We start from the raw sequence: 12,218 nt of genomic DNA, 5'->3' as shown, positions 1-12,218 counted from the left end.
TCATGTAGAAAAACACATTTCTTCTGTTAACTCACATGTGCCAAGGCCTATATAAAATGGAAACAGTGGAGAGATTTGCACACAGTGGGTTTTATGTATTTTTGCAGGCAGAATGGCTGAACTGACAGATGCTGTTGGCAGTTCAACAGTGGGTTGTTACTGAGGTATTGTGCTGTTTTACTGGCTTTAAGTACTGGTATAAAAGGAGAGTTTCATATCAAGTAATGATGTTGGTTCAGAGAAATTAAACTGAGCATGTGAAGTACACAAAGAACTTGGCCTCCACTTCAGGGAGCCCTTTGCTCCCAGATTTGCTCTTTTTATTACTTTGCATGCACACACAACTGTGGTGTTCTTATCGGTAGGAAAACCTCTTTGCCTCTGCCAGAGGAAATATATCAGCTGTCTGAACCTGTGGAAGACAGCTCAGTCTAAAGAAATGTCATGGAGGAGAAGGAGCAAAAAAAAAAAAGCACTCCATAAAACCACAATATCCCCAGTTGGAGTCCGCCGGGGGACTCTGTTGCATGTCATCTCTCGCTCTTTGTTTCTCTACCAATCATTCCTGTCAATCCCTGCTGTCAAACTGTCCAAAGGAGGCAAAATGCCACAAAAAAAAAAAAAACTTTAAAAAGAAGTAGGGACTGAGGTGGACACGCGTGACGCAGCTGAGTACGGCTAAAATGAAAGTTAAACTAAAGGTCAGAACCATCCGAGCGTACAACCTTTTGTCCGTTCGTGAAACCCATGAACGCTGAAGTCACCTTCAAGAAGATACCAGAGCAGTCTGTTCCTCTCAGCATGACAGCATTTTATTAGACAAATGATGACACACTTCACTGTTTAAAGGACAGTAGTATACATTCAGATCAGGTCATCTGTACAGTACAAAGATAGAGAAAGGTGTGGGAGAGGTGATGTATGACATCCAGTTGAGTTGGCCCACTAGCCTCACATGTGTGTGGGCTGTCTATAGAAACAATCCCTCCAGTTGACAAAACGCTGTAGCCTTATTGTGTTGGAGTAATTGACTCACTCCTCGGCATCTTTGGTCATTCAGGACGGTCTTGATTCTTTCTTTTCTTTTCTTAGTTCGGTAAGAGCTGACTCTGGTTGATAAAGCAGAATCATTCAGTAGTTTTGGCCTCAATGAGAAAGATCACACAAAGGAGTAACAGGTTTTACTGTTGAAATAAGATTTGGATTAGTGATTCCAGTGTAAACAGGCTCACTTTTATATGGTTATAGCTTTGAACTTTGCGCCTTTTTACATCATGTTTTGCTCCATCAAAGCCTCCGGCCATCTGAGCCTGGATCAGACTGCATAACAGTCCATGTGGTGCAGAGCAGGTGTGCTGGAGGAGTCACAGGGGGTGGGTGCAGTGGGTAAACACTTTAATACTGCATTTTGGCATCATGTAACTTAAACTCCACACGACACATTCCTTTCTTGTCTCAAAACTCTTCTTTGAATAAGCTATAAGGCGCTGAAATGACTGCATTTGAGTGGAAACTATCTTGGTTGCACTGTCTGTAAGGCTGCCCTCAGTTTTCATACTCAGTGGAAAGACGGGCGCTGGGTACACATGAGGTTTGTAAGCAGCAAAAAGGTTCGCAAAATGATTCCTCAGGTGAGTCTTTACAAACATTTTCTCCTGTGGACAGGTGGACATGAGAGACGGACGTTCTGAGTAAACCCTTCCCGTAAACAACAGCTTCAACTACACTGGACCTTTGAACAAATGAACACAGACTTCACTTGTCATGTAAATAAACACCTACACATCACTTTTTTTCAGAACAGGACAACAACATCACATGTCAAATATGACGCAAAGCGGTGGCAGGGTGGCCTGATGGCTACAGAGACATGCGCCCCTGCTGAAGTGTCAATGGGCAAGTCTCTAGATCCCTCACTAGCTGCAAGGGGCACTGCTCAGTAGCCCAGCAGGCCCTGACCTGTGGGCTCCCTGCGGCGAGGAGCCTGTGGGACATGGGAGCTGAATGAACGATGGCATTATTATCAATACATCCAGTTACGCACGGGGAGACACAAGGTGTGGAGTCAATGTAATCCATTGGGTGTGAACGGTGACATCCTGTCTAGACTGATATCTGCCTCGCAGTCCTCCAAGTCACAAACCGAGTCGGTGGCGTTTTCGTTGTTATGAGAAAACTGTGAAATCCTGTCAAAGGTCTCTTCGTGCTCAATACATTCAACCACATTGGGGATCATGTTGACATAGGCGTTCGCAATTTCCTTGTGGATGAGGGTGTCTTGGTTATATGAGACCAGCTCGTTGCTGATGTTAACAGTTTCCACGGGGGTGCTGGAGCAGAAATTGCGACAGCCCAAGAGGCTGGCGAAGGCCTTCCTGAACTCTGCGTTGAAGGCGTAAATGATGGGGTTCAGGGAGGAGTTGGTCCAGCCGAACCACACGAAGACGTCGAAAGTCGTCTCGCTGACGCACGGCAGACCCGCGTCCCGGTCTGTGGCCGGTCTGTCGCAGAACGGGACCATGCAGTTTAGGACGAAGAAAGGTAACCAGCAGCACACAAAGACACCCATAATCACCGACAGAGTTTTGAACACTTTGGTCTCCCGTTTGATAGACGTTTTCAAGGTGTTGTGGTGTTGGCACTCGATTCTGTTGGTCCTGCAACTTTGTGCGTGCTCAGCCGCTCTCTCCAGGGAAGCTATTCTTCTGATTTGTATTTGTGCAATCCTGTATATTCGGGTGTAAGTCACAATCATAATTGCCACGGGGATGTAGAAACTTATCAAAGAGGACGATATAGCGTACTCTCTGCTCAGGCTGGAGTCGCAGTTCTCCTCCATCTGCCGACTCGTGGAGGAGTTGTGCGCCCCAGCCACGTCGTCATCGCTGGCTTTGTGCCAGTTTAGCTGGACCGGTATGAATGAAATGAGCACAGACAACGTCCAAGTGATGCTAATCATAACAAAGGCAACTCGCTGGGTCATTTTCCTCTCGTAGCGGAAGGGGCTCGAGATGGCCCAGTATCTATCCACGCTGATAATGCAGAGGTTGAGGATGGAGGCGGTGGAGCACATAATGTCAAAAGCGACCCAAACGTTACAGAAAGTGCCAAACGGCCAGTACCCCGCCACCTCTGCCACAGCTTTCCAGGGCATCACCAGGACGGCCACGAATAAATCCGATAGAGCCAGGGAGACGATGAAAATGTTGGTGACTTTGGTCCGCAGGTGCCGAAAGCGCAGCACCGCGGAGCAGACCAGGATGTTTCCAAGCAGGGTCCATAGGATGAGCAGGGACAGCAGACAGCCCGTCACCGTACGCACCACCATATCCTTCCCACCGTCGTTTGTTGCCTCCGTTTCGGTGCTGTTCCACATAATCTCTCCGAGGGGTGCCGGCACAGAGTCAATCCCCTGCACCGATGAGAGATACTTGGCTGGGTTCTCCATGTGGCTCTTCAAGTAAAACTGCAGTCCATTGCTTCGTGCGCGGGGACGGGCGCAGTTATCAGCCACTCACCGTATTGTCCCCATTGACCCGCTCGGCTGAAAGCCTGATGTGGAGCGTAAAACAGACGGAAAGAGAACAGTGAGCGCGTCAAAACTGAGCCGAGCGACGTGCCAGGTGCGCTGAGGGGCTGAAACGCAGCAAGCGGTGGCGAGCGCATGTTGCAGCCTTGCCGGTCCGGTCGTCTGACCTGGCTAATTCTGTGAATCCCTCAGCCCAAGGTATCCTGAGCGCGGCGTGGGTGAGGAGGGAGTCCCTAACACACACTAACCTAACCAGGGCTGGGCGCAGACAACATCACGCCTCCTTTGTGCGTGCTGTTACGCACACCAGTGTACTGCGTTAGAAAAAAGGGTGTGAGGAAGCCCTCGACATTTTAAGGGCTTTTTGTCGTTTGGTTTCAAAGTGCGCAATTACAAACTCCAAGTCAGTCGAGAGCCGTGTGCCAGTTGTGGAATGTCTATCCTCTCCAGTGCGCATTATGTATATTTGACCTCACACAGTACTGCAGTGACAGGATCGAGTGACAGCAGGGAGTGTTTTGGTGTAGGATCACTGTGTGTAGAATATAGAGGCAAGAATACTATTAACACCAGCTACTGGGAGGATTTAAACGTGTTTCATGTGCAGCACATCGGTTGCAGACACCGCAAGGACTTAAAGAGAGCTGAGCCAAAAGTGACAGCACAGGCAGAGCTGTCCATGGTGCTGAAAAAGCAAACAACCAGGAGCATAATCTCTCCATGGTCCCCTCAGCAACTCAGCACTCTATCTATCTATCTATCTATCTATCTATCTATCTATCTATCTATCTATCTATCTATCTATCTATCAGAATACTGTTTTACAGCCTTGAAGCATGAAATGACCCAAATTTGATTAATACTTTTATTACTCCCCTCGCAGAAAGTGGGACTCCAGTGCATAGTAAAACCACTAAAACAGTTTGAACACACATTCTCAGCTTCAGTATAATTGAGACGAGTGCGCCTTCATGAAAAAAAAAAAAAAAAAGCAAATGGCTCTTTTTGAATATGGAAAAATCAGTCTTTCACAGATTATCACAGGATACTGTGGTATCTGATATGTTATGTGCATCTGCTGTGTTACATGTATGTGTGTGTCTTCTCTGTGAATGTTTAGGTAAGAGAGTCAGAGAGGATGCATGGTACGTGTTAACATATACGGTCAGGGTGCTGCAGGATGATTTGTCAAGAGGAATAGGAACATATAAGGATGTGGTGACTTTCCAAGAGGGACGGTTTCTATACATCCCTCCACATCAGAGAAGTCACAACAATACTGCTGCTTGTTTGCCCTCTGACACTGGAGGTCATACCTCACCCACTTTTCGGAGTTGCCTGAACAGGTGAGTCACATTCACACTCTCAGCGGGCATGTAAAGCCAGGAGCTCCGTGCGCACTGCGCGTCGTGGTGTGTCCGTGCAGGAGCAGCAGCAGCAGCAGCAGCAGCGCTGTTTCCGGCTTTGAAACGTCACGGATATTTTTAGATGTGTCTGCCTGCCTGTCAAATCGTTCTGACACAACGTCAAAATAATCTCCCGATGCCAAATTCTCTGGAGTAACCTATAATCTCGGGATGTCATGTCAGGAGGCAACCCGCTCTTTACATACAGACATGACTAATGTCTGTGCTACTACAGACATTAGTCATGTCTGTGGTGACCACGGCCAATGAATTATCATGCTAAAAGTGTGATGCCCATGGAATTGTCTGTCTGACCGAGGCCACTGAGGGGTAATGTCTGAAATGCCTTTAGGTTGAATATTGTTGATGCATACGAGAAATAAAATCACAAAACAATATGAATCACGTTATTGTGGGTCTATATTTATATTCTGAATAGTTACCGGATCATTAGTAATTCATATTAACTCACAACCCAAATTAACACAATTGTGGTTTTGTGATCATTTCTGTTATTTCTGTTTTGTTTTTTTTTTAATTATTTAACTGCGTCTTTGTGCGTTTTATTGAGATCCTTCTGTTTTCAGCAGACATTTAAAAAGAAGTGATGTCGCAGCAAACCAACCTGTTTTTTCCCCCTTTTAGTACACGAGCTTGAGGACTGTCCTATCAAACTCCTGCAAAAACATAAATAGGTGGCGCCATCCTGTGGTGCAGCGGCCTACTACAACTGCTGCCTCGTTTAGAAAGGCAGTGAAAATGCAGGAACAGTCAGCGAAGAGATCCTCAGTGTAAAGACGGGCAGATAACACCAGAAGAGATAACATAAGAGATGTGGCAGGTGTCGCATATGAAAAAAAGAAAGCTATTCTTTATTTCAATAGGTGAAAGATATACATTCATCACTATTGTACACGTCATTTCATATGAGCACCATTTCATTGGAATCGTATCACAGTGTCTGAATGATTCTGATCAGCAAGACAGCATTTACAAAGACGATATAACATTAAAGTTTGCACCGAAAAAACAAGGATTTTACCGCAGATTGGCACATATAATGAGAACACACACAGTGGGTAGCACCAGGTTGAGAACTTGCTGGACGTCTGACTTAAATTATACATTGATTTGATATAAAATTGTACAGTACAAGAATACAGTATATCTGTGTTTTATATTAAAAAAAAGAATGGGGTCTTTTTATTGCCGATCTTTCAGGTGTAAACATACAATCTCTGGTCTGGTGTAGCAGTTGTCATCCCAGCAACATTTGTTTTTTTTCCACCAGTATGTTTTATATTGGTGTGATAAACCTGGAGCTGTTCTAATCCAAGAGTCTGACTTTTAACAATATAGATGCACCTGATGTGAACAATACGAAACCAGTTCCTTTTCGCGGTAGCATAGCATTCAATGTTATCAGGGAGCAGAAGGGAAACATCTTTTGACAGTAAATTTGTTATCATTTCTCAATATAATGTGGATACCCATCACAGGACCCCAGTATAATCAAAACAGTGCTACCTAGTAACATAATTTTGAACATAACTCACCCTTCAACCTAACAGAACAGATAGTCAACATGCAAAGGACACTGATGAACCTTAAATGACTGAGAGAGGCAGCTGCTACTTCTGAGAACTATAGTCCAACTCAATAAAGATAATTCAAAATATAGTGCTAGGATCGTCACTATCTTCGTAGCTCAGGTGTTGCACGCTGTTACATTAAACTACTTAAATGAGAACCATATCCATAAACAGTATTGAACATTTCACATGCAGATAAAATATGGGTCAAGTGGTACACGGTGCACTTGTGGCTTTGTTAAGTACAGTACTAGAACCTTATTAGATGTTTGAGACTAACCGATGTTTCAGTGGCTTAGCTGTAGTATTTTAGAGTAGTCTACTATATCCACTAAGTTACTAACATGAAACAGTACAAAATGTGCGTGTCAGATCCACATGTGCATTTTACATGATGCACCAGTGAGGAAAACCTACTGAAATTTGACTACAGGACAAAAAGTACAAAGGGCCCTTTTGAAACTCTTGAAACCAAAGGTTCACCATCTTTAATAAGCCTTGTGTTATACAAGGTAATTCTTCAAGGAACGTAGACTAATAGGTTCGTCTGCCTCTGTAATCCCCACACTGAGGGATCTGCGTATTGTTTGTCTCCACGGCTTTGCTTTCAAGTCTGTTGAAGTGTGACCCAGACTGCCTCCTGAACGGTTGACCTGCGCTGTGAGACACTCTCGGGAGCCGACGGTGACAAGTGTTCCTGTGCATGTTATCTGGCATTGTCAGTCATCTGCTATTCTGTCAGACCCGGCGGAACACCTCGAAGAGGGAGGCGACTGAGTGCATGCGGTAGAAAAGGTTCAAAGGAATGGCGAAATTGAGAACTGTGGTCCATATGCTGAATCCAAACGTCTCCTGTTCCAACCCGTTGTCGTACTGTGGCCGGCAGCCAAAGGCAGGAAGGATCCACAGCTGAAAGAAAGGAATTCAATTAGTTAAACCTGTTTTCGCTGATTTTTTTCTTGGCCGTTTGGGGGGAGCGCAACAAGCTGTACAAACAATAACGATATCATCGCCTTATGAAGTTGTTGTGGCTATCGTGTTGGAAAACAGTTGCCTACTTGCACATATAGCAGACACGGAGCAACATTAGCATTCATTTGAAGTCGTGTCTGCAAACCTCATGAATGTATCTAACACCCTCCTTTTGTCCCTGTTTTGGTCTCCACCAACTCTTGAGGGAATTATCTGGCTCTTTAGTTGCCAAATGCTCCACTATGTTCACCTGCTAGTGGCTAACTTTGGTGCTGGACAGGAGGTGTGCAATAGTTTTATTTTCTAAAAAAAAAGAATAAGATCATGGATGACAAACTGGAAGTATTGATTAGAGCCGATTTTAAACAACAATCTGTAAATTCTGCTTCATATATAAACACAGTGGATGAAAAGCCATCAACAGAAACTTTTGGATGAAGTAAGAATTGAGTTTTACACCACAAAACTATCTTCATTTCATCTACATTCAGTTTGAGAACAGTTCAAAAGCTTACCGAGATGTTGCACATTAGCAGGAAGACAGCTATGTTCTTCAGGATTTCTCTCTTTATGTTTTGAGGCTCCGCTACTTTTTTCCCCACGGGCAGCGGCACCTCCGAAGGTTTCCTCGGACACCTGTACACCTGTCCACTCTCCTCCTGCTCGTTCTCCATGTTGACACAGGTCCTGTCTGGAGTCTCGTAGGCTCGGTTGATAATGCCGTTGTACGGTGGGGCCAGAGAGGACGTCACCGAGAAGATTTCTGGAGAGGCTGGTAACTCTGGGTCCTCCCTCTCCCCATCCGCTTGCTGGCGATACAAAGACTCTATGATGAAGACGTTCTGGATGTACTTCTCCAGGACAATGAGCAGTGAGTAGACGAGGTTGGTCCAGCGGTAAGGAGGACTGCTGTAGGCGCCTAACACAGACACTATGCTGCACCAGGACATAAGCCAGGAGCCAATAGAGGACCCAAATAGCAGCTCTGTGTCCAGCTGCCGAGATGGGTTCTTGGAGGTGTCCAGAGGCATGTGGTCTGCTCGGTATATAAGCAGACCTGAAGCACCAGCAGAGCACATGAACACCAGCATGACGATGCCGTAAATGTAGAACATGGAAATGGCTGAGTGGCGCGTTTGGAGGGATCCTTCTACGTGGGTGATGTAGACCACCAGGATCCCGATGGTGCTGGCCAGCGCAAGTAGACCCAAAACGGGCCCCAAAGTCAGGCTCTGCGTTTTGGTAGCCAGCCGTTTCCGGTTTGAAGAAAGGTCAAGGGTCCGTCCGATGTTCTTCCACATAACAAAGAGCATGGCGGAGACGAAGATGTGGTACTCGATGTTGAAGGGATAGAGATAGTAGAGGCTGCTGGAGAACATGGAGCAAGTACTGGTGGTGCAGTTACAGTGAGGCTCCGAGTGCACTGCAAAACAAATAAAAACAGACACGTGCTCATGAGAAACAAAACCACATCAGTCCATCAGAACATAATACTGCAGGGACAAAAACACAAATATTAGAATAAACATAACAACAAAACAGAGTAAATGAATCAAGATTATTTTATTAGTAAATATTTAATAGACTAACATTGATCGACTGGATCTTACAAGTTAATCTAAATGATAATGTATATAGCATCTGTAAACATCCTCACTCTGTATATTCTGTACATACTTTCCATATGTCTTTGCACTTGCTACTAATGTACTGACAATAAAGTTGAATCTAATCTAATCTAATCTAATACTTGTGCAAGTCAAAGTGGAAAATACTGCACTTCACAGAAAGACTGTGTTTGAGTCTTAGATCTGTACGTGATTTATTTTAATAGACTTAACCTGTGAATGCTTTGAAAGCCTGAAGGCAAAATTATAACTACTGAACTCTAATTTGCTAAAAATCTTACATTTTTGCATATTTGCTAGTTGTGTCCACTTCACTTTGTTTTATTTGAATCGTTTTAGAGGCCTGGACGGGTCAAATTATACAATAATTCAAGGCCAAACATTAGATAATGAAATTGAATATAATAATCTTATGACCCCTCAGATTTCTCTTTGTCCCATGACTGCAGGTTGAGGACACTGATCTACAATAATGCCGGCCCAAAGGAAAATAAGGCTCTTTAAGCAACTTCTTTCGAGAGTATTCATGGTAGTCTGACCCTTTTGATTGATTTTTTATATTGTGGCAGCAGCCTATTACGCAATCATGTTTTTTTTTTTTTTTTTAATAAAGTTATGGGCTATCTGGCAGCACAAAGCTCCATTGTAACTTTCTACCTTGCTGCTCAGTATTCATTAGCCATATTCTACTGATTTGAATCTGAAATTTCACTCATTAGCCGAACGCCTGAGCATCTTAGATGTTGATGACAATGCACTTTTTATTCTCACTGCCTGTCGAGCACACCACAACACACTATGGTAATGCTGTTGCCCTCTAGAGATCATCTCAACAAAACCCTGCCGTGTGCCCCCCCCCCCCCCCCCCCCCGGCTCCGCTAACCCCCTCCTACCCTTCACCCCCCAAAGGCCACCACTATGGTACTGCACCCTTTAATTAAAAAGGGAACAACAGTCAGGGTGCAGCCAGCCTCACAGTCAGCCGGATATGAAGAGGAGCAGGCGAACCCCCCAACCCTAGGCTTAGATGTATCAGTTACTGTAATTGCAGCACCCTTGGGAGTAAGCAGCCTGGGGACAAAGCCGTCTGAGGTCAAACGGGGGGTTGCCAAGGAGGGTGGTGGTGGCTGAAGTGTGGGGAAAGGGCTGGGGAGGGGGCCTCAGCACTAGCAACACTGTGCGTCTCCTGAAACCTAATAGAGAGACGCTCGACACAAACAAGACCCACTGGGCTGCCGAGGTAACCTCCCTTCCCCTCGCAAAACCTCCTTTCCTTCCTTTTTTCTTTCATCCTTTGACATGAGCCCTCAAGTGGATTATTGTACTTTTCTTCTAGGTACAAGCCAGCAATCGACCCCTTGGCCCTCACCTATAGTGAGGTTTCCGTATCCCAGCGCAGAGAGTCTTCTCTTATGGTTGTTCAAGAAGTGCTCGGCCTCTGACATCACACCGTTGCACCACAGGAGGAGGTTGGTAAACACTGCATGGATTACACCAAATCTGAGGAGAGAAACAGTTGAAAAACGAGGTTGACGACCAGTCATCTAATAGCATGTGGCACTGTCAGGATACAGGTCGTCTTGGTGCTCATGAGTGTGAACTGTATTTTGCACATTCTTCAGTCGCTGCTGAGATGTTTCATGAAATCACAACGTGCTTTTTGACTCACAAAAATTGACATGACAACAACTGAGGTGTTCTGTAAAAGATCACATATTTCACGTACCTCTCAAATGTTTCAAAGCTCTTAATGACATCCTTGATGTGGAACCAGAGAAAATGCACCTAAACAAAACAGCAAAAACAACATAACAGTCTTAATAAAAACGCCAGAGAAATTATCCAAAATAGTGCTCAACAGGAAGCCTGTGTATTTAAGGCGCTTTTACGAGAAGGATTTCCCTCATCATATGCAGTTACACTCACATAACATGGACAATGATGGGATTATATTGTTGCAGCAACTCTGTACTCGCCTCAACAACAAAGAGCACATTATTCAAAGACCTACCTGGTTAAGTGGTGCGCAGAAGAAAAAAAAAGACACAGTGTCTAACACTGCTGAAAGATTATCACTTTATTGAAATTAAAGTGGGGTTGTAAACTTACCTGCGCTATGGTGTGAGTTGCATGGATGACAGGATATACCCCGAGCACAGCCGACACACAAGACTGATAGCCAACATAATACCCGATTCGGAAAGCGTCCATAATCAGTGAAAGGAGTGCAAGCAGAGTCAAGCCACCTAACAAGAAAAAAGAAATAAGCATCACGTTTTGATTCACTTTTTTTTTTTTACACCGGTGAAAGAAAATAATTCAAAGTTATCTTTCGCTATTTGTGAAAACAAACAGTTCTCCAGGTTTTCTTTAATTTGTCAAACACAAACTTTGGATGGTGACACGCGTAAAGAACCGACCTCCATCTCTGCGATCGAGAAAATGTATGAAAAGGAGCAAAACTCAATTTGGAGTTTTACGCATTTCCTGCTGCAATCTTGCGCGTAAACTTACTAAACTCACCTCTTATCCAGCATGTGGTGGCGTGGACATCTTTCTCCGTCCGCGAGTTCTTCTGTCTGTCCCGCACCAGGATGTACCACATCATCCAGATCAGCTGGAGGATCATGAGGCAGGTGACGAAGGACAGCAGGTGCTCTTCCTTGACGGAGGGGCCATGGTGCGCGATGGCCAGCATCAACGACGCCCCGATCAGGAGCACATTGGTCCCGTACTGGCCGCTGAGGATCTCTGCGTTCTTCCTCGGATAGTCCCCTGACAGACTGAGCTTTAGTTTGGAGAAAGTCTTCTTGTCGTGCTCGGAGCTGGACGACGAGGAGGAACTGTGGCAGTACTTGTTCAGACACATAATATCCAGGCCGCTGTGCTCAACCATGGTGGGAGACATGTATAAAAATCGCAGAGTAAAGTCAAAGCCGCGCGCTATAAGTGCATTTGAGGGAGGCCAGGTGCGTAACCTGTTGCTACAAGGTGGGGATTCAGACGAATAGGTACCGTGCCAAACATGCTCATTCAATCTTCAAGGTCCGGCTCAGTGGTCACGCATAGTTTCAATGTCCAGCCTCGCCGA

The 12,218-nt window shown here is 45.1% G+C and overlaps 2 protein-coding genes across 2 annotated transcripts; both read right to left on the bottom strand.

The window, feature by feature from the left end:
• Positions 1-2,065: 2,065 nt before the first annotated feature.
• drd5a (dopamine receptor D5a) lies at positions 2,066-3,454 on the bottom strand. The gene has a single exon (XM_070847396.1). The coding sequence runs from the start codon at positions 3,446-3,448 to the stop codon at positions 2,066-2,068; it is 1,383 nt and encodes a 460-aa protein (XP_070703497.1). The 5' UTR covers positions 3,449-3,454.
• A 3,811-nt stretch (positions 3,455-7,265) lies between these two features.
• On the bottom strand, positions 7,266-12,035 carry otop1 (otopetrin 1). The gene is made up of 6 exons (XM_070851012.1): positions 11,651-12,035; positions 11,237-11,373; positions 10,854-10,912; positions 10,497-10,627; positions 8,015-8,922; positions 7,266-7,436 (listed from the first exon to the last, which is right to left on the bottom strand). The coding sequence occupies exons 1-6, from the start codon at positions 12,033-12,035 to the stop codon at positions 7,266-7,268; spliced, it is 1,791 nt and encodes a 596-aa protein (XP_070707113.1).
• Positions 12,036-12,218: the final 183 nt, after the last annotated feature.

This window comes from Pempheris klunzingeri, chromosome 2 (genome assembly GCF_042242105.1).
Source record: "Pempheris klunzingeri isolate RE-2024b chromosome 2, fPemKlu1.hap1, whole genome shotgun sequence".
Lineage (NCBI taxonomy): Eukaryota > Metazoa > Chordata > Actinopteri > Acropomatiformes > Pempheridae > Pempheris > Pempheris klunzingeri.
This window is presented reverse-complemented; position numbering and strand designations above follow the sequence as displayed.

Bases quoted from the DNA above. Each gene is read 5' to 3' on its own strand.
- drd5a (XM_070847396.1), bottom strand. From the start codon at position 3,448: ATGGAGAACCCAGCCAAGTATCTCTCATCGGTGCAGGGGATTGACTCT.
- otop1 (XM_070851012.1), bottom strand. From the start codon at position 12,035: ATGTCTCCCACCATGGTTGAGCACAGCGGCCTGGATATTATGTGTCTG. The intron at 10,913-11,236 runs GTAAGTTTACAA...TGTTTTGTTTAG, and splicing joins CAACTCACACCATAGCGCAG to GTGCATTTTCTCTGGTTCCA. The intron at 10,628-10,853 runs GTACGTGAAATA...TTCTCTCCTCAG, and splicing joins AGCTTTGAAACATTTGAGAG to ATTTGGTGTAATCCATGCAG.